Source organism: Cygnus atratus, chromosome 1, assembly GCF_013377495.2.
Source record: "Cygnus atratus isolate AKBS03 ecotype Queensland, Australia chromosome 1, CAtr_DNAZoo_HiC_assembly, whole genome shotgun sequence".
Taxonomy (NCBI): Eukaryota; Metazoa; Chordata; class Aves; order Anseriformes; family Anatidae; genus Cygnus; species Cygnus atratus.
Window position 1 is genome coordinate 42,301,276 of NC_066362.1, and position 21,859 is coordinate 42,323,134.

The 21,859-nt window shown below is 35.2% G+C and overlaps 1 protein-coding gene across 2 annotated transcripts in view; it reads right to left on the minus strand.

Annotated features, from left to right (window-relative positions):
- PPP1R12A (protein phosphatase 1 regulatory subunit 12A) overlaps positions 1-21,859 on the minus strand; it is a 130,462-nt gene that overhangs the window by 16,726 nt on the left and 91,877 nt on the right. The window contains exons 11-19 of one of the 2 annotated variants that reach the window (XM_035544213.2): positions 21,291-21,385; positions 17,800-17,922; positions 15,774-15,935; positions 15,153-15,329; positions 11,229-11,319; positions 9,217-9,414; positions 8,872-9,040; positions 6,744-6,862; positions 5,976-6,041 (exon numbers count right to left, since the gene is read on the minus strand). In XM_035544213.2, coding sequence (XP_035400106.1) covers positions 5,976-6,041; positions 6,744-6,862; positions 8,872-9,040; positions 9,217-9,414; positions 11,229-11,319; positions 15,153-15,329; positions 15,774-15,935; positions 17,800-17,922; positions 21,291-21,385 — 1,200 coding nt within the window. The remainder of the gene's footprint in view (positions 1-5,975; positions 6,042-6,743; positions 6,863-8,871; positions 9,041-9,216; positions 9,415-11,228; positions 11,320-15,152; positions 15,330-15,773; positions 15,936-17,799; positions 17,923-21,290; positions 21,386-21,859) is intronic. The other variant, XM_035544214.2, reaches the window with a different exon arrangement.

Sequence of the window (21,859 nt, forward strand, 5' to 3'; positions counted from 1 at the left end):
AGTTGGTGCATTCTGCGACTTGACCCCCAGCAGGGGGGACCCTGTTCTCTGAATTCCCTATTCCTCTTCTTCTTCTGTAACAGTAGCAATAATGTTTTTGAAAAGTCAACATAATAATGACTTCAGCTTAAAATAATAATGTAAAATAAGCTACAAGATCATTGCGTCAACATACATCAATGGGAAACTAGCTGCTATACCAACTACATAAGGAAGCACTTAGTAGACTAAATTTAAATTATGTAATTTCATTTTTTATATTAATTAATTCATTCATTACAGGCGCATCCACAGGCAGACAGTACATTCACTTTACTTGATGAGTGAAATTTCATTAAAAGTGATGACTTAAGACTGAGGGAGTGTCCTCGAAGCATTACATCACTCACATAAGCCTTTTTCCCCTCTGGGTGGTCAATACAGATTCATCATTTATTCTGGTTTTTATAATAATCGAGTGAAGACATTTCACTCTACTGATGTATATTCCCCTGGATATCCTCCAATGATGTTCACCTAGCAGTGGCTGGAGCTTTCTCCTGTGCTTGTTTTTTGGGGGTGGTGGTGTGGAGGTTGTGTTTTTTTTTAACCTACATTGTCACAATAGTCACATTCTCCATAACACACTTAATTTCCCCTTTGACACCTTGAAGTGGATTTACTACAAATGGTTTATCAAAAGTATGTGCGACAGACTAACCACTCCTATCAAAATATTGTCATTTTCTGGAAGAGAATGAATAATGCTGAGAACTTAAGAGATTTTTGTAGAAAACATTGCAGTTAAGTGTCACATAGCTGCACCTGGTTAGTTTTTAAGTTACTGGCCACAACATTTTTAACTTCCACCTAAGTATGAATTGTATGTTGCATATCTAAAGATTAAGATCCATATGAGATTACCAAATTCCACCCCATAATTGATGACCTACAAAAACCTCTTTCCCACTGCTTACTCCTTCCTTCTCAACCAAACAGAGGATCCTTTGTTCACAAAGATTTTAGGTTTTTTCTTTTTACCTTGAAGGGACACCATACAAACAAAAACACTAAGCCTTTTACCCTTTAGCTAGTGTGATGACACCACTCCTGCATTATTTCTTAACAAAGAGGGTTCTAAAGGCTGTTTTTCCTTGCTTCTAGTGGGCTTCCCATGATGTCATGGGAATGTGAAAGCCTCACGGATCTCCATTAACCTGCTGCCGTACAGCTTCCCAAATGGAAAGGCAAGTTATTAAGTCAGACATGGAACATTTTGCAAACAGAACTTTCCAGCTCTGCAGGGGGAGACCATAGGAGCTGGTGACATAAGACAGTCCTGGAGACAGGGAAGCACTAATTGCTCGAGACAGGAAAGCAACAACCCAGCCCATTCCCATTCTCCTGGCTGAGATCTGGAATCTGAGCAGCAAGGTGAGGACTCCATGACCATCAGAAAAGCATACGTCAGCAGTTTCCATTTCCTGAAAGCTGCGAAGCCCTGCTGCTGGGCTTCGAGCAGTATCCAGCCCCCAGAACTCACGGGAAGAGGAGCACGTTTCTTGAGCACGTGCCTGTTCTTCTTTCCCTCACTTGTCACAAAATGTGTTTTTTTGGGGGAGTGGTGTTTTATCTTTTTTTTTTTTTTTTTTAAATTTCATTTTTCCCTTTGATTTCTCTTAGTTCAGTCACAACTTTTCACAGTTTACTTTTTTACTTTTTTTTTTTTTTAATTGTAACTTTAAGTCTATGGATTTTGCATAAAGTTGGTTTGAGGACAAATGAGGCCAACACTGATATATATCCCTGCACATCCAAATTACATGAGATGGGTGCTCTTAACACATTCACAGAACTGAGCAGACTGTGAGACAGTGACAGCTGAAGTTACGTGAAGCAGCACCCAAGGAGTAAGGAAAAATGAAAGCATACATATCCTCATCTACACCAGCTGACTTGACACTAACCCTAAGCTATCAGTTTGTACTGACCATAAGAGTGTCCTCCCCCCCAAACACACTGTGTATTTGAAAATGTACACTGGGCTTCCAGACATACGTCACATTTTGGTGAGGTTAGGATAACTTCTAGTAATGGGAATAAAATATTAATTTCACGAATTGTCTACACTGGATAAATGAGTACTTCTATAAAACTGCCACAGCCGTGAAACCAAGAAACAAAGTCTGAGTACAATGTTTAACCAGTGCTAATAATGCCAGTTTCTCATGTTTATTCCCGCAGAATTACATGAGCTAATAACATTCATTATTCTAATATGGCTATCTTTCACCCTTCAGAAGTCACATATCTGATCCCGTATTAAATAAAATTTCAGTTCATTTAATTATAAACTAAGCACTGTTGTAGTGCCTATTTAAATTGGTAATTATTTTTTAAACACATTATCTCAGGGGAGATTTTTGTTTTGCTGTTTTCATGTTGTTTTTTTATGCTGCCCCCACACTTCTATAGGTATCCTTCTGAGTGTAGCTCAAGTGCATTCCAAGCTTCAACGCTAATGAAAACCGGACAAACAGATAATAAAAGTAATACAATTTGTATCATTGTCATTTGATATCTCTGTCTTCTGCCCACTTTTAAACAGATCATTTCTCTAACAGATCATGTTCCCATTCTCATCTCCTGCTCAAGTACACATTATTTCTCCTTCACCATGCATATTCCATATTCTTTTCCCTGCAAATATTCATACCACGAAAAGCTGAACTCTCAAAGACCCTTGATTTCGTGTGCTTGAATTCTACCTCAAATTTCCTCATCTCCTACAAGTTACTGGCTTCTTTTTCATTCATTATCTCTTACTGTGCCACAGGGGCACCATTTCCAGTAACAGAAGACATACTTCCATGAACAAAAGATGGCTAGAATGGAAAGGAACGACAAGGTGGCTCACTGAGAAAAAAGCAGCAATAAGTGGAATAAAATTTTAAAAAGCACAGCAAACACGACTTTCCACATCATCACAAGACTTGGCAACTCTGTTATACCTTAAGTCTTTTTGACGGTCTGGTCAGCATTCCACTAATAATAAATCAGATTTCAATATTCATACTTTGAGCTATTTTTGCTTAAGGACAAATAGCTAGCCCAAATAACTTCAAAAAGCAAAGAAAACTTGTGAATCTTAATCCAAAGACGAAGTTCAACTCAAAGTAAAATCTAATTATCAAAAAGGAAGAGATCATATTAATTCCTGAAGACTACATCAACAGAACTTAAATCAGTAATCTAAGTACATCTTCCCCTTCAGCCAGCCAAGAAAGAGAGCTGTTCAGGCATGTTTGACAATAATGTGAGCTGTTCCACAGATCACTTTGGTATGTACGTTCAAAGTTGTGCTTTATGGAAACTTATTACTGAACTATGTTCTGGTAAAACTGTTTTTTCACCTTCCTGGAAATTTGTTGTGCTTTTCAAAAATAGTTCTTCTTCAGTGACATAACAAATGCCTATATTGGTTAAAACTGAGCAATCCTTAACTTTCTGTTGTTCCCTATTTACTAAATTCAGGTCAGATTTACCCACACGTAAAAGGTCTATACCTATTTCTGGCACACTCTGGCTACCAACAGCATGGTTCCTCATTCCTGTCTCTTTCTGTCCCCAGAGTTCAGACCGTCATAACCGTTCCTAGAAACCAAAAGTTAAACAAGGTGGTGCAAGTAAGGTTCTCCATTTCCCAAGAATGCTACACTGGTAAAACCTACTTGTCTACAAAAACAATTTATTTCTTCACAGTCTCAATTTCAGAATGAAATCCATGAGATGACTGTTGGATTATGAAGGCAAAAATGTAACTGAAAAAGAGGCTTCACTGGAACAGTTTGTTATATAAAATCCCCCAGCTGCCAAAATGATCTTCAGACTTGCTTATATTTGAACTGTCGTCCTACAACATAAGATTATCCTCCTTAGAGGAACAACGATTTCCTGTAAGTAACATGTCATTTGTTTTGCAAATTAAAGAATTTTTCATCTTGTAGCACTCAAAAGCCTAAACAAAATTTCATTACAGCAGCCTCCAACTGTCATAGTGCTAGCAAAATTTGACTTCATTTTAATAGTTCTCCTTTTTGTTCTCCTTTAATGATCAACTGAGATGTCAAAAGATAGTTCTGTATAGGGAACAAGAAAGTACAAACTGAAATCTTGTAAGACAGTTCTTTCAAAGACCTCTGAAATGAAAAGCATAAGCATTTGTCAAGTTCCTTAAAGATTTCAGGCTAGAAATTATTTTGTCTAAGGCCCTTTAGTTTTCTTTGTAGCATGTGCAAGGCTTGTTTTTGACCTCCTCTAAATTCCTGAATTACCACCAAAGCTCTTCAAAGTTTATAGTTACCATCTTCTACTTCTGGCTTGTAGCTTCAACGAGCAAAAAAACCAACAGCAGCACCACATAAGGGAGTAACAGAGAATTTCAGCCTTTCCAAAGACTTCTGTTTTCTGAGTAGTACATCAAATATTCAGTACAACTGAAAAAGCATAAGTATTTTCTGAACGTCTGAATGTTATAATTCTAATTTATTCCATCTCTTTCCTTCTCTCAAAAATGAAAAGGATTTATAGCCAAATAATCATGAATTTTCTACAACAAAACATGCAAGATTTGTGTCAATTGTAAGTGGATTTAGCGACTGCAAAAAGAAAAGTGCAGTTTATGTAAAATCAAAAAATACATTTTTTGTCATAGAATTGGTAACAGATTGCCATTAGAATGCTCAAAGTCTATTCCACTTCTTTTTTCTAGAGGCAGCAAAATACTGTACTGTAAAAAGTTAGTTGTTTAGTTCTTTGTTTATCATTGAAAAACTCTAAACAGTTGTTCATCAAAGAGAGGAAACTACTTGAAATCTACATAACATTTTAAAGCTCTGATAAGCTGTTTTGCGCCTGATTTACCACTACTTCACTGTAGTTTTATATAAGTCTAATTCTATTACAAGGACTACACTCTAGCAGAACAAGTTTCTACAGAATAGAACATGGAATAACTACAGATCTAATAATTACAGATCTAACAACAGCTACTGGTGGGAGGAGAGGAAAGACGACTATGCATTTATGTTAACATGGCAGGGAAATCAAAAATACAGCAAAACAAAAGGGGATGGAACGAACCAACATCTAAACCAGTTAAGGACATGTAATGGAAGCTTTTACATCACTTGAGTTTTATTACTCAATAATGACCCTGATTCCCTAGTGTGTTACTCCAGGGATTAGGTCAAAAGAAATACATTCTGCTACACCATTTTATAGTATAGCTTAAGTTGCTACTTCCTTTTTAAGCCCTCTTCATCCCACTCTCATGCATCAATTTATAAGGATTTTTCACATCAAATCAAGCCAATTATACTGTTTGCCATTGACTTTTTAACGAAACTAACAATACTGAATTAGGATGTTCAGAAATCTTCTTTCTTCAATGTAGAAATCAGGTGCATTGTGCTCTTTAACTTTCTAAGCTTTCTTATATTAATATTTTCTCACATTAGATGTTAATTACATTATCAACACCACTTTTTAATTTAAAAAGGTTCTAGTGTGTATTAGTCACAGGACATCATTTCATTGAAAATAAAAGAGCAGATGAAACAAAGATATTTGCATGGTAGAATCTGAAAACTCACTCCAGTTACTTGCTGCAACATGTCCCTGACCTATATGTCAGAAATTTCACCAACACCTTCTGGGTACTAATTCTACATAATCAGAATGGAAGAGAAAAAGACAGTTTTACCTGTTGTTAACACATTAAAATTGTTATAAAATTCTGCAGTTCATAAATATGCTAGAAGACAAGATTTTCACTATAAATCTGCAAAGGAAATGGCACTGAAACACAAATCAAATTATGACTAAGAAAGCACTCATAAGGACTTCATCATATGCATTACTTTATTTGAATCCAACTGCACTGAAAGTTTTACAATTAGGATATATGTTATAAAGTTATCATTTTTTTTAATTACCTGAGTTTCTTTCTTATTTGTTCCTTCTTCTGAATCAGACTGGTGTTCCTGATCATTTTCATCACTCTGGTGAAAGAGGTGGGAGAGGAAAAACAGTTAAGCTGTTGAAAGCTTTCTGAGAATTTAATGTGTTCTAGATTTTTAATATCAAAAGCTACAAGTAGTAGAATTCTACCTATCTAAAATATACAGAGCATATATGGGATGTAAGATGAAAATTCTCAGACAAGCACTTGCTTTCAGTACCAGCAGAGGAAACAGAGCTTTGCATTTGGCACTGAAAAATCTTGCTTTTACAAAATTATATGCTGTTCCTACGACAAAGAAAAGGGAAAGGTAATCTGCTGAAACACTGGTGATATTCCTTCTAATTTGACAACAGTTCTTTCAGCTTTAAGTACATAGCTACTTGTAACATGCCAGATGAGTCTCATTCTTACAGCTTTGGTACGCATGCAATAGAAAAGAATTGTTCAATTTTTTTTTTTTTAAAGATTATGATTAATTCCTATTACGTTAAGGTTATTACAGTATTCTAGAATTTTTTTCAGCATTACCAGCATAACTTAGACTTGATTTTGAATTTGCTCCTGAAAGCTTCACAACGGAGAAACAGAAAATGAATGAGTACCATTTTCTCCAGAACAAGCTAGTGAAAAACTCTATTATTTTAAACTGTTCTCCATGTTAAGAATATACTATATGCATTCCATATTGCTACAAATCAGCATCATTGCTATAAATCAGCAGTAGCAGTCTTTTACTTACATCTTGAGTCCAAAAAGAAACTCCTGTAGATCGTCGTTTTTCTCTTGGTCGCCGCCTTTCCCGTATAGATTTAGGCTGTGACTTATCTTCTTCCTTTTCTTCCTCTTTTTTGCCCCCTTCTGTTAATGACAACTTTCTTGTTCATTTAAGTATGGGACAATCTGATTTTCTGAAAATCTACTGAAATATTTCTCAGTCTCTAAAATGCTTACAATTGATATTTTTACCTGAAATAAATTCGCTACAAACCTCACCACAGGGTTTGCTGTAATATGCATTCCTCAGAACACAGCTCTAAAATAAATACCATTCCAATTGTTGAACAGCAATTTCAAAATACTAATTCATATAATTCATAATAACCTAAACAAACAGTTACCTAAACAAAATGCTTCAGTGTAACAGTAACACACCATAAATTGCATTTAAAATTCAATTTTCAAAACTTTCACATAATAATTCATTAACGTTTGTGTCAGTAGTTATATAAAAGTACAAAAGATAAGTATAAGACAGTTCTTTATCATCCTTCAAACAAGATTTTTTTTTGCTTACATCAAAAATTCCTTGTTAAAAAAATATGTTTTAAAAGTCTGTTAAGTCCTCCTTAGAGTCCCCTTTTTCATTAGTCTTCTTCATTTTCCCATCTAAAGAAGAATAAAATTGGATCTCAAAGATTAAATTAACTCTGTAATACAGATTTCCTTTTTCTTTAAAAGAAATGCAATTGCAGTTCAAAACTGACATAATACGTCAGAATTGCGTTTGGTCTCCTACAAGTAACTTGCACAAAAAATAAAATTAAACAAACCTGCCCAAACAGAAGTTATTTACCTGTTAGGAAGTTTGTTCAGTTTGCTATTCCTTTATGAGAAAGAAACCATACAGTTGAGTTCAAATCATAGCATCCCTACTAACTTAACTGTATCATCACTGCTCTTCAGAGGTAAATGAATTTTTTAGCATGAAGCAAGAATTAAACAAAGAAGAAAGAAATATAAGTAGTCATGCTGAACACCGACCTTTCCTAATAATTGATGATTTACCTTTGAGCTTTCAGACAGTAATGTATTTCTCCTCCTAAAACCATGATTTGAAAAAAACCTGCTGTAGCTAATATTTACCCATTTTTTTTTCCACAGAACAGTCTAGAAAGAGTTTCCTTAAGTAAGCATGCAGTACTGAAAAAATTTATTCCAAATTTCAGGTCATGTTAGGATGGAGGGGAATAAAATCAGAAAACCTAACACTGAAGCTTAGTCCTAACAACTTGTTCAGAAAATACCAATATAGAGAACTTGGTGATACTGATGCATAGTTCATGGAGATTTGATCAATGGATCATCTAATCTGAACCTCTGTATAACAAAATAACCATTTTCAATCAGTAATCCTATATCTAATCAATGACTCGAATTAATGTATTTCTCCCAGCTTAACAGTGCCACACCTCAGAGAGAGTAGAGGAGATCACAATGTATGTCAACCGCTTCATCCTTTGATAGGCAACTGATCAGGTACAGTATTTTTAAAGAATTATAGCAATTCACATTTGAATAAAACTCTAGGCAAAAAATCCGTGACATCAAGGAAAAGCATCTTTCTCATCTCTGAATCGAGCATCTCATCCTCAGTGTACAATTATATAAACCGGTTAGATATTAGTGTGGTTCCACTATGCATTATGAACTAACACCACACTACCACCAGAAGTATCCCTTTCTCTCCTGTTTTCAGATGCTCATGAAACCACGAAAGCATCGTTTCATTCCTTCACTGTAAGACTAACCCTCCTCCCCAATTACTTAGCGATTATTTAATCAAGTAAAATTCCTCCTCGACACCTGCACTTTTAAACTCTGAAGCGTGATATTCTGTTACAGTCGCTGTGTGAAAACAGAAATGAACCCAGACTCACACACCATAAGACTGAAAAACACCATCAAGTCTTCAAAGTCTTTTGTCCTCTCTACATGCAAGTTTTGGAATTTCTTACAAGAACCTGGAGTGACATATATCTAAGAGTGGTCTTACATATCACACCCCATTTTGAACAGTCTTTAGAAACATAAATTGCCCTTTGGCAATTAAAAGAAAAAAAAACCAACTTCACAGATAATACTCCTACCTCTCTCACTTTCCTTTGTTCCACTCCGAGAATAGGCAGAAGTTATACCTATAAGGCTGTTTGGTCTGTTTAGTTGACTTGAAGTTGAAAGAGAGCTAGTGGAGGTGGAGAGCGAAGAGGTGGATGATGAAGAAGTTGAAGTTGAAGTTGGTCTATAGCGATGATATGGCTATTCAGCAGAAAAATGTCAAAATTAATTTACAAAGATTAAACAAACATAAACCACAGGATATTAAAACGTAAATATGTAAATGACTGCTTACAGTAATACCAAAATTACAGTATTATAGTTGGAGTTAAGATTCATATAATTTCTCTACCTAAAGAGACCCATCATGAAAATACCTCTTCAACAGTTCGGGAATATCTTTGTCTATAATCATCATCTTTAGTTTCAGATTCTTTCTTTTCTTCTTGTTTTTCTTTGTCTTGCTTTTCTTTCTCTTCCTTTTCCTTTTCTTCATTTTCTTGTTCTCTGGTTCGTGTGGGACGACTTCTTCCTATAGTTTTTTCTGCTTCTTGAAGATCTGTCAGTGTTACACCCTGTGAAAATAGCAGTCAGCAAACAATGTTACAACATATCATTCGGCTTGTATTAATATAGATGATCACATTTTTTATTATTAAATATAAAAATCAGCTTAAGAAAATTAATTCTCTCTATTAAAAAAAAATACATTCTACCTACATATTTTACCTATAAACTTTTCTCTTGAATCCTGGAACCAAATACCCCTCTCTGATTAGCAGCAAGTGTTTGCTCTAATGTGATCCACCACAGGTTCTCCAGTAACACCATTTTTAGTTGAACTAGTACAGACAGATCACGTAGAAAATCATGTCAAAATCATTAAAGAATCCACTAGCTCCCTCCAATATCATCATAACCATAATAAACATTTTTGAAAGAACATTTGAAAATACAATACTTAAAAAAAAATTGAAATATTAATACCTACAAATTCACTCACTGGGTCTGGATTTTTAGGTTAACAACACATCAAAGAAATACACTGAGAGCACTAGAGAAAGTTGTAACTAATTTCTTATTTCCTTGCTGTTCTTAGGCTAAACGCTAGTTTTCAAATGAAGCCAGAATGCAAACAACTTCTTAATTAAAGATAACTTTTCTATACTGCAATTTTCAACTTATATATCTCATGGAGATACTGCTCAAAATTCTTTGTGACCTATTCCAAAGCCAAATACCCAGCTCATTATTTATTTAATTGATTGTTTTGCTGATAGTGTTGTAACACAGTAATTCCTTGCAGCTTTTTCACTGTAACAATTCAAGAAGAATTGCTCTGTGGTTTAACAATCTTCCAGGACTCTGAATTACTACCAAGAAGTAGAAAAGAACTCCACTATGATAAACCCATGACAAACAATGTGGATCTCTCAATAGGAAAAGTAACCAGAAACATTTGAGGGGTTTCGAATTACAAAGGTTTGAAAGTAATGTCAGTAAATAATTTAGTTATAGATCTGGCCTTAACGCAGATAAGGATGCTGGCTGAAGTATTTCTTTGTTCTGTTTTATCTAAGGACAATTTTGCTGATTATTCTCAGTTTGTCAGCAGACAAGGAGAGAAGGGTAGACACACTTTACAGAAGACAGTAGCTGGTAATTGCTCCAGTGCCCACAAAGCATTCAAGCACTGTTTAGATATCATCTATTTTGCTACTGTCACATCTTTTTCTATTTAAGGATTGCAGTGGCTGCAATTCAGTATGAGGTAGCTCTCACAGAAATTGGGAAAAACTTCCAAATATATCAAAATATCAAATATCAAAAACCTCTTCCCCAATACTCTCAAGTGTCCATGGAAACTAGGCTGAATGTGTATTTTCTGTGTCATAGATCTTACCATCCATCTACACGTTGGTCAACTCAATCACATTATCTTCAATAGTCCATACACAGAAAAGACTTAAAAATGTATGTAAATATACATATTATATGCCATGCCTAATTCTCAAGTAAAATTTTGAGACAGAAGCTGTTAGTTCTTGGAGAATTGAAAGTCCATATCTATATAAAAGCGATACAATTACTTGAGTAAGCCACTTTCACAGAACACAAACAAAAACTCCAGTGGAAGCATCTCTGCTTTCAAATTTCTATTAAATTACTCTGTGGTGATCAGAAAAAGCACTTTCCAGGACATAATGAGGGGTCCTCAAGCTTTCAGGGGAATAAAGGAAATAAGAGGCATTTACTCCATCTGGTAACAAGTTGTTTATACCAGGAAGATCAATTGATCATTTGGAGTTTTGATGGGAAATTAAAACTTCACTGTACTCTGGGAGATATATACGTTTCTGTAAATGTAGAAGCTGTAATAAAACTATACCTGTGTAGATCTTCTAGACTGTCTTGCTTGCCTGGACCTAGCTTTTCTTTGGGACTCTGACTCTTCATCCCGTACTGGAGTGAGGTATGATCTACAGAGTTAATTACAAGTAAGTCAGCAAATGGTAATTTTTGTACAAATGCATTAAATATCAGAAAAAAACCTCACAACATAGTATGAAAACCAAAGCAGTTAGAAGAAAATCTTTAAAGATATGAAATGAATTACTATATCATATATACTATATATATCATACATACTATGTCGTCTATATCATAATAACCTGTTCATCACGCTAGTGGCCTTACAACTCAATTAAAAAATAGTGTTTTTCTACTTATTTTAGATTTGTTTTTCTCTAAATATAACATAAAAATTTACAAACAAAATATGTGTGTGTGTGATGTAAATGCGCATGCAGGTAAACCCTTAACATAACTTTTAGGCTTTCAGAAAAATCAGTATGTACTGCTAATACAGAAATCCTAATAATACCATCTATTGCACCGGAGATTAAAAATCCTTAAGGAGGTAGTTACCATATTTTCACATGAATCATCCACGATTTGGGTAATCCAACGCCCTTTAAAAACAACAGACCTTAAAAATAAATCCTCAGGAATCCCACAACAATCCTGCAGAGTAAGCAAGTAATTGTAATCAAAGGCAAAGGGCTACTTCAGTAAACATGCAAGGTCAGGACTCTTTAAAGAGATTTTCCAACCTGGGCAATTTGGGTAAAAAAAATCCATATGTAACACATACGTAAATATGTATATGTATGTATGTAATATATATATGTAAAACCATTGTTAAAGAACTTAAATTTTTAATGCATTTGTTGATTTTCTATTACAGAACATTCTGAGAATGCTGTTATAATTTACCATTATGTTTTTTAATCCTTAGATTAAATAGATTGGAGAAAGTTGAAAAAGTAGAAACTGAAGGTTGCTAAAGGGTTGCTTAAGACATAAAACCCCTCTGAGATCCTTTAGATAAAATTAGCTACATTAAAAGCAGAATCAGACTCTATGATATTTTCTGACTATATTATTTCTATATTTAATTCGTTAATAATTGGCTAATGATTTCACAGAATCACAGAACGGTTGAGGTTGGAAGGGACTCCAGAGATCATCTAGTCCAATCCCCCCACTCAAGCGGGGTCACCTAGAACATGTTACACAATGCATCCAGGTGGGTTTTGAATATCTCCAAAGAAGGAGACTCCACAACCTCTCTGGGCAGCCTGTTCCAGTGCTCTGTCGCCCGAACTGTAAAGAAGTTATTCCGGAAATTCCTCAGATTTAAATACTTTGTTTGGGAAGCTATCATGTATTAACACTTCAAACATTTATCTATGGAAAAAGCATCTTGTTGGTCACCTAATTATGTATTTCTCAGGTTAGGGCATACTAAAACAGTTCTGAAACGGTTCTAAGTTTTTAAAATAAACTTCATTTACACAGATTATTATGCCTATGTTTTACCACCCGTGTTCTATCTCTACTAAACAAATTATCTCCAAAATAGAGAAAAAATATAATTAGCTGTTACATTTACAAATGCGGAAATATCCCCTCTCAAGAACTATATTAATTTCATTTCTCTATCTTGTTCTCCTGCAAATAATATTTTTGATAAGATTTTCTGTTTTCCTAGACCCTTAGGTCCTATCTATGTTAGGAAAAGGGTGCCTACTAGCTGCTTTAGCTAGTCTGAAATACAATTCATCATATAAATCTGGTTTGCACTGACTCCACTTTAGAGTCAGCCAATATATTGCTCAGCCACATAGGTAGACATAAGCTTTAACCTACCTAAGACAGCTTTGATTGCAGAGCAGGTGTAACCTTTACAGTTTGAAAACTGCTGCAAATTGCTCTGTAGGAATGGGTGTACATACCAATCCTACCCTCCAAAAATGTGAAAAGCTCTAAACCTTGCTGAAGGAAAATGACAACTCTATAGCTACTGTCAGACTGGAAACTGGCCCAGCATCCTCTGTGTATGCCTCACAGGTCAACTATGTATTCATGATACAAAGATTTTAAAGATTCAAGTTTGTCACTCTCTTCCGTGTTTCTTTAAAGCAATCCTGAAAATCAGATAAAGAATATAGCTTCTTCAGTACATTCTGAAAGGATGCACTATTACATATTTCGTTACTAAAAGTAATTCATAACGTGCTTACTTTTCATATACTATTTGAAATACTACTTCAAACATACTTTCCAATTAACATACTTCCAGTCCATAAATATGGATTAATCAACTTCATTTCTTAAGAAAATATTTAACATAAAATATTTCATGAACGGACAAAATTTCTTCATGTGCATATAAACATACACAGATACACATACACACACACAGAGATATGTATCTGTATATATACAGATAGATATGCATGTGCACATATTGAGGGTACTACCTTCTCACATGCACACAGTTATTATTCCGACTTTGCTGACTGTTAACACTTAATGGATATTTAAACACGCCATCACGAATACATCTACAACAGTATATTATACAATTGGCCCTGAGTCAGATTAAAAGGAAAGAATTTCCGGCCAATTGCAGGTACCTAAAACATATGTAGTATACATATATTAGTATACACTTGTTAGTCAGAGCAAACGAGACAGCGAAAGCCTTAATTCTAGATCTCCTCGTTTTTCTAGCTCATATGAAACTGAAATAGCATTTGCATTTTAAATTTGAAACTGTTTTTGGAAAAATGATACATTTTGTTGCTTTTGCTTTGTCAAATTGCACTACGGAAAATGCGGGTTCTGACTATGGTTGTTATGCAAATGGCAGTAAGCACCTGTGGACACCTCCCGAATCATGGAAGAAAAAAATCCCCATTTAAAAGAAGGTAGTTATCGCAGTTTGGGATATGACAGGAAAATGGACTACGAATATCCTAAACATGGTTAAAGGTATGTGGAATCTATGAATGTTTTTGCTGCCTCTCTTCTCTAACAACAAATAGCTTTGTTCCCTCTGTAAACATATGGAGAGATACATGTCCACCACTGACAGTAGCTGCATTTCAAAAATAATACAGCAGCAACACAGAAATCTGAATGTGCATTTCAGCAGAAGGGACAAGGGATAAACTTTTATAAATATCGAAAATAATCAGAACCCAAGGAAAACTAACAGGAATTAATAACCTTGTGAAATCTTACTATTTTGCTTTCATAAATAGTAGGTATCACCTATTTATGGAAACATAAATATGCATCAATTGTAACTCATCCTCCATGTAGGTGTAACAGAAAAAACACTGTATTCTTAAAATTTACATCAGCTTCTTACTCCTTCTTCATATTGAATAGCTCTTAAACCATTGCATTTACAACTGTTTATCATGTTTCAAATGGAAGAGACCCTAAATGATTGCAATGAAATGAACAAAATGTGTTTGGTTCAACACTCTTGTCTTTGTAATGGCAGACATACAAAATGACTGAAAAAAATACTACGTAGTAACTTGTCAGCATACTGCCTCTGGCACAATAGATGTGCCATGGTAGACAGCAGCAATGCATTTGCAATAAGTAATTATTGATTTTCTTATTTTTAATTCAGTGTTTTTTACGTAGTTCCATTATGGGTATTTTTCAGAGGACTCATGTATTAACAGAAATACAAATATAAAAATACTGCATACCAAATGCGAACCCAAGGACAGCCAAAATACACAATATCAAAGTTTAAGTTTCACGGATGAGATTTATCAATAGATAAATTGAGGCATCTTGGTAGTTGTTTCAGTAAACAGCAAGGAAATACCACTGCTTTACGTACTGTACTATCCAAATTTGTGGTAACCAACACATTCCTTTAAATAAGAAAAAAAGATTATTTTTGTACAAGAGCAACATTACTCTTAGGACCTTTACACACCTCCGTCTCTCCCTGACCTCTGATGTTGAGGACACAGTGCCAGAAGTAGCTGTAGTCATGGCTGTGGTAGTGGCCGTAGCATTTACAACAGATGGTGCAACAGGAACCGTCACTGCTGTAGGAACATTTTCCTTTTCTTTCTCAGTACTATCCTCAGCCCACAAACGATTTGAGGTACTACAGCATAACAAGCAGCAACACAAAAAAAGAGAAAAGGAAACAGCTAAACAATGAAAGCACTTTACTAAACAACTAATAACATGTAACTTGAGGGACGGATTTTTTTTAAAAGCAAACCGAGAAATGTCTCTACTGTGAAAGCTCAACTCGAGCTATTAAATTGAATGAATTAGGAATTGAATGGTTCACAGTAATTAGATTCTTATTCTTCACCCTTCGATTCGAATATTGGATTTATTTATTTATAACAACACGGCTGTCACTTTACAGTAGAAAGCCATGCATAATTTGAGCCAAATTGTGTAAAATTAAAAGAAATTGAACAGGAAAGTGAAAAAATCCAGAGCCCCATGATCTACTAAACAAGAACGCATGCACGTACATAAGCACATAGTAGACCTGACAAAAAAAGAACAACAAAAAGTATACTGGTGGCATTACCTGCTTGGTACACCTGCTGAAGTAGAACCCGTTGTACTCTTTGTAGTAGTGTTTGCGCTGGTGGGCAGTGTTTTCTGAAGACCAGCAGACGAGGTAACTGTTGATGCAGTACTTGGAACATTAGAACTAATCAAATCATCTTGTCTTCTACCAAAGGAGCCACTGAAGGAGAGACATTTACAATGAATACATTTGTATGACTTATCTTTCTTGGTTCATTAAAATATCACAAAGCTGTGAATGATCCATTGAACTCCTGGCTGTCTATTCTATGTTTCAATTGAGTTCTGGAAACTTTTTGGGCAAAAGAAGCTTTTCCAAACACCATTTTCTTCATTATTTCATTGAGAAGGACTTTTAAGTTCCAACTTCTGAAGGCAACAGACCTGACCATTCCTCCACAGGAATGGGAGATAAAGTGGCATCTCACTGGTTGATACTTGTCTTGATTGCATCTACCGAAGTATTCACACAGAGCCCTCAACATTCCATTTTTAAGCTGCTCTTTCACCCACACTGAAGACCTCTGAAAATACAGAACTTTACTCCACAGCTTGTCAGAAAAGAAAATGTCATTAATATCACTCCTGTAACAATTTTCAACAGACGTCCTTTTTAAAAAAACAAGCAAACAAACAAAAACCTCTCATCACTCCCAGAAAGATTAACCTCCCACCCATGCTTTTCCCTTGCTGTTCTAGTTGTAACGACGAAGCAGACGTTTCCACATTCTTATCCCACTGGTTCTGGCTGAACAGATTTTACAGTACCAAGTCAGGATGTTTTCATGTGTAAACTTTAGAACCCACAGTTAGGACCAACAGAACATCATATTACTAACTAGAAAAGATTTAAGGAAAAATGTCTGTTTGTCATTCTGCTATTGATCTTTCTTTCTTTTGCTATCAATTCTAAAATGGCCAAGAAAAAAAACATTTGTACAAGAACAGCTAAGGAAATACACAATTAAAACACCATGCACCATATTAAAGGGATATGTACATGGTGTTTGAAGTCTGGAGCATAAATACTGATAAAAGCTATCATGCAAAGATAGTTTTCATAAATCAAACTGTTAATATTTTCCACCCAGAACGTGAAATCTGTGCAATATTTCTCCTAAACTCCATGTTAAGAAAACGTAGTTTTCTTTTTAAGGCAAGAGGTTAGCAAAGATGTAAGATGTACTGTACTGTATGAAATGGCCTGACTACATGCTAATGAAAACACATCAATGTCAGGACTGAAAAAGATAGCACCCATCACCATGTACATCATCAGCATGTATCAGTATGCAGCTCAGCTACCTGAATGTCAAACTTTTGATCTATTCATTTGAGATATTTATTGCCCACTTCATTAATATCAATGAAGAACTTCACTCAAATAGCTTCACTGAAACTACACAGTAAAATTAATCATGTATTAATTCCTGGATATGATCCATTCTGAGAAAATCCTGCAAGATGAGAGCCATGTACACCTGAAAGTTATTTTCATATTCATCATTATTTAGTTTACATTCAAGTGAGATTTATTTTTACATGTTCATTCTATGATGGCAATATTCAAGGTAGGCATGGCGATAATCTACCACTATGGACAGCAGACCAAGACCTCTGATACTATCATGTACAAGCAGAATTCAATGTTTTTTCCCTCTTCTTTTCAGATATCAGACAGAATCACTACTATTCCAACATTTAAAATAGTTATCTTTGGTTCCTGATCAAATCTGGAAGGAGTCAAAATAACCTCAAACTGAAATAAACAATAGGAATAAAAAAGCATATAACTTTATATAGCAGTTGCTGTTACACTCTAAGCTGGTAAAATGGTGTAGCTTTAAAACAAGCACATGAGCTTGTACCTCAGCTTAAGTACATACTTTGCGATTACTATGAACGCCATTTTAACATGTCACCATTCAATTTTAAACTGTCCTTACAAAGTTAAGGATTCAGGATTTTTTTTTCTTTTAATTTGTAAAATTATTTTGATTTTAAAACAAGAGAAAATCCCACACCTTCTTTGATAACTTGTGTTTAATGATGTAGGACCTTCATTCAAACTGTTTTTCTTGACATCTTCCTCCCATTTTCTCCTTGCATAGGAACTACCACCACGTATTGAGCTAGCAGACGAGTCCCTGTAAATAAGATTTTAATTTAGCACACTCATATTAAAGCAGTTTGATTTTGATGCAAGCTGAAAATGAGTTTCAAATTAAAGATGAAAAACTTGTGTGTGGATAATGCATTTAAAATAAACGTAACAATGCAGAACAGGAATAAATTGACCTGATACATACAGTAATTTTCAAGCTCCTGTAGAAAAATATCAGATACATATTAACATTGTTTGAAGTATAATAGAAAAGAAGTTTCAGAAAAATACTGTTAAAGGGGATTTAATCAATAGGAAGTCAAACATCAGCTTTTATCTGTGATCATTGTTGGATTTGTTTCTCTCCAAAAAGGATCAAGAGGCTTCTTCGTTTGCTCCTGAGATAACCCAGTGCAATAAAGGGAAAACTACCTGGTGTTTTTAGAAGTTAGTTTCATAGGATTATTCATTCGTGGATGTTATAATACGAAGTTCAAAAGCTGACTACCCTTTAGAACTCATGATACTGTAGGCTAGTGTAAACAGGTCTGCAGTAGCCGTTCCTGAGTGGCCTGCCACGTATCACTAGCTGACATTACTTTAGTTATGAGGAATTTCCATTCTGTTGTTGCAGTTTATAGCAGGAAGAAATAACCTTGCAAAAATCTGCTTAGAAAAATGGCTCTGAAAACTGATACTAATACAAAAAACTCAGTGTCTAACATAAGCTCAAGATATGAAGCAAAGTTCAGACAGAAGGAAGAAAGAAATGTCTTGCACAAAACTATATATAAAAGGCAACTGTATATGTGAGGGGAAATAAAATCTTGTAAAGAGGTGTTTCATGTTCAAGATACTTGTGAACTTCAGAATTTACTCCAAATATATCCTGTTGCACAAGAATGTATGGTAGCACTTCTGTGGTTGCAAACAACCGCAGAAAAGGATCAAACACAGGCCAACGCAATGCTACGTCTTACAAAGAGAAACACTAATTCTGAGATATTACCTACCATACATCTTAAGTAAGTCCTGCTGCATGACAGATTTTAATAATTGCTGAAAGTTTAGCTTTGCCAAGACTCTACAGACTTCAGCACTCTTCTTGTAGCATTGGCTACACTTCTGAGGCTGGATGTCTAAGATTTGTTTATCTAAAGGCCCAACTAGGATTCATCTGGAAGTCCTTTCCATTACTCACAGTAGAAAGTTAGATGGATTACACGACATCATCTATTATCTAGACAAACAGGTGTTCAGACAGGTGGAACAAGAACACAGCATTAAGCTAAGCAACAAGGATAGAGATCTGGGACATGGGCAGAACCCTTAGTAATTAATTAATGTATCTGTAGGGCAGAGAGTTAAATTGGTCACCATAAAAAAGGTCAGACTAAAAGTCAAAAATCTCTTATGGTTTTAAATAAATAAGCTGGGTTGTCTGCCAAGTCATACACTAGGCAAGGTACTGGTGCCTAAAAAGGCTGGCCTAAAAGAAAGCTTCACCTTTTGTACACCAAGGAATGAAGAATATTCTCAGGTCAACTGCTCAGACAACACTGTCAGGACTAATGACACTGATCTCAGGTCACCCAATACACACGAGGAAAAACGTAATATTGCTGGTACCCGCTTTTGGAACTGTGTCTGTGAATAAATCATGATGGTATGCCAAAGAGACAAAATAAACCGCGACACTGCACCAACATTTAATCCCTTTGTTACAAACAATAAAAAATTCTAAGAAATAAAATTACAGTTAAATATTTATCCCAATCTTAAATTATCATCTGGTCAAGACAGTTTCAGTCATTTGAGAAGCTCGTAAAAGAATAGAACATGAAATAAGAACAATCTCTGTTATAAACAAACCAAAACTGACTAATGCATTCAACTTCAAATAAGAATATAGTAGAATGATAGAATCGCTTGAGTTGGAAGAGAACTTAAAGACCATCTGGTTCCAACCACCCTGCATAGGCAGAGACACCACCCACTAGATCAGGTTGCCCAGGGCCTCATCCACCCTGATCCTGAACAGTTCCAGGGATGGGGCATCCCTGTACTCTTCCCAGGCCACATGTCCCTGCTTCCACTGCCTGTGCATCTCCTTCTTACACCTCAGTCTGAGCAGCAGGTCCTTGCTCAGCCATCCAGGTTTTCCGCCCTCCCTGCTCCCTTTCTTATACATGTGGATGGAAGAGTTCTTGCCCTCTAAGGCATCCTTAACGAGTTGCCACATCTGTTCAGATCCTTTGTCCCTAACGACAGTCTTCCACTCATCCACTTCCATCTCATCCACTGGAACAAACAGCTGGAAGTTTGCTCTGTGCGAGTTCAGGGTCCTGACTTTGCCGTTTGCCAGGTCCGTGTTCCTTGAGATCACAAACTCAACTAGGGCGTAACAAAACAGATGCCAACAAACTAAGCTGAACTTCAGGGGAGTATGAGAACTGGAATATCCCTGTTTCAAAACAGAATTTGTCACCCAGATGCTGAACTTAGGCAACAGTATTCTGCAAGCTTAAGAAAAAACAGCATTTATCTTGTGTTTTCTCCAAACTGAACCATTCTCAACAATAGCAACAAAAAACCTCCTCTTCAGACATAAGATTTGTCAATCTTATAGATAACGATTACAGTGGAGCAATGAGAAGTATTTTCATTTCAGGTCATCCAAAATTCAGCTATCTAGACACAATCTGACAGAAACAAGACATACATTTTGTACTACGTATAATATATTGAAACTCGTGAAAGCAGCCAAATAGAACCGCAATAAAAGAGAGAAGTGAAAAAATTGGAAGGTTCTGACAATGTAAGTATGCCATGAAAGCACTCCAAATACTAACAGGTGACAGGCCTATGCATCTGAACTTTTTATTCCCATTATACTGAAAGCTGAATAAAAAATATCAGTAAAGAAAGTATCTCCAAAAGAAGATGAAAGGCCAACAAGCAAACAAGAAAAATAGAAGTGAAGGTTACAAAAGAACCACTATGACTTCTGCAAACAGCTGCTGACGCATGATATAGTTTTACCAAGCACTATAAGAAAAATATATTTTTTTTCAGCAGAAGTAATAATGAATCCCAGTATCCGCACGAGATGGCTCAAGACAAATCAGTAAAATTCTTTCAGTACCCTTCAATAGTTTAAAGTTTACAATTTTTTATTTTGCATTTATTTTCTCCCCTAAAACTACAACACTTAATGCCCAGATCAGCTCCTGTAATAAAATAATTTATGATTTACAAAATCAAAAACCTTTGGGATTACTCTACAGATTAGCATAATCTATGGAAAAGTATAATGTTATAAACCAGCATTGTCTTCATATCTGCAAGTTTGTCGGCTACTCTAAAATCACATAATTTTATATTTAACAGTAATTATAAATTTAGAGTCACCTGTTTTCTTTTTCATCAATGTCAGAGGTACTGGCCAGTCGTCTTGGTATTGTAGGTGCAACATATGCAAGTCTCGTTCCTTTTCCATCTTTCTCCTGAAAGACATATTTTTACCAAGTGCTACTATTATTGATTATACTACTATAAGCTGGAAAATCATCATTATGACAACTTCATCTGTATTTGTTGTGACCCAATTATACAAGTGAGTTTTAAGCTTTAAATATCATAAAGACTAAAACAGGTAAAGGGAACTGTTTATGTTTTCTTGCTGGTTATGCATGACTTGATTTCCATTTAAACGGCAGGAAACAGAAAACTGCTTACTGAAAACAACTATTTCAGTATTTTTATATGGTATAGTTTAGTATTATTCCCTATCCCAAAAACAGATTTAAACATTTGTACTTGAAAAAGAACCATATGTTATATGCATACCTGTTCCAAATTAGTCCTTTGCTAAGGACTGCAGTACATTTGTGTTTAATTATGCAATTAAATTTTTGTAAATAAAAAAAGACTACAGAATACAAAAAGAGCTTCCTTTTTCAGAAGATTCTATCAACACT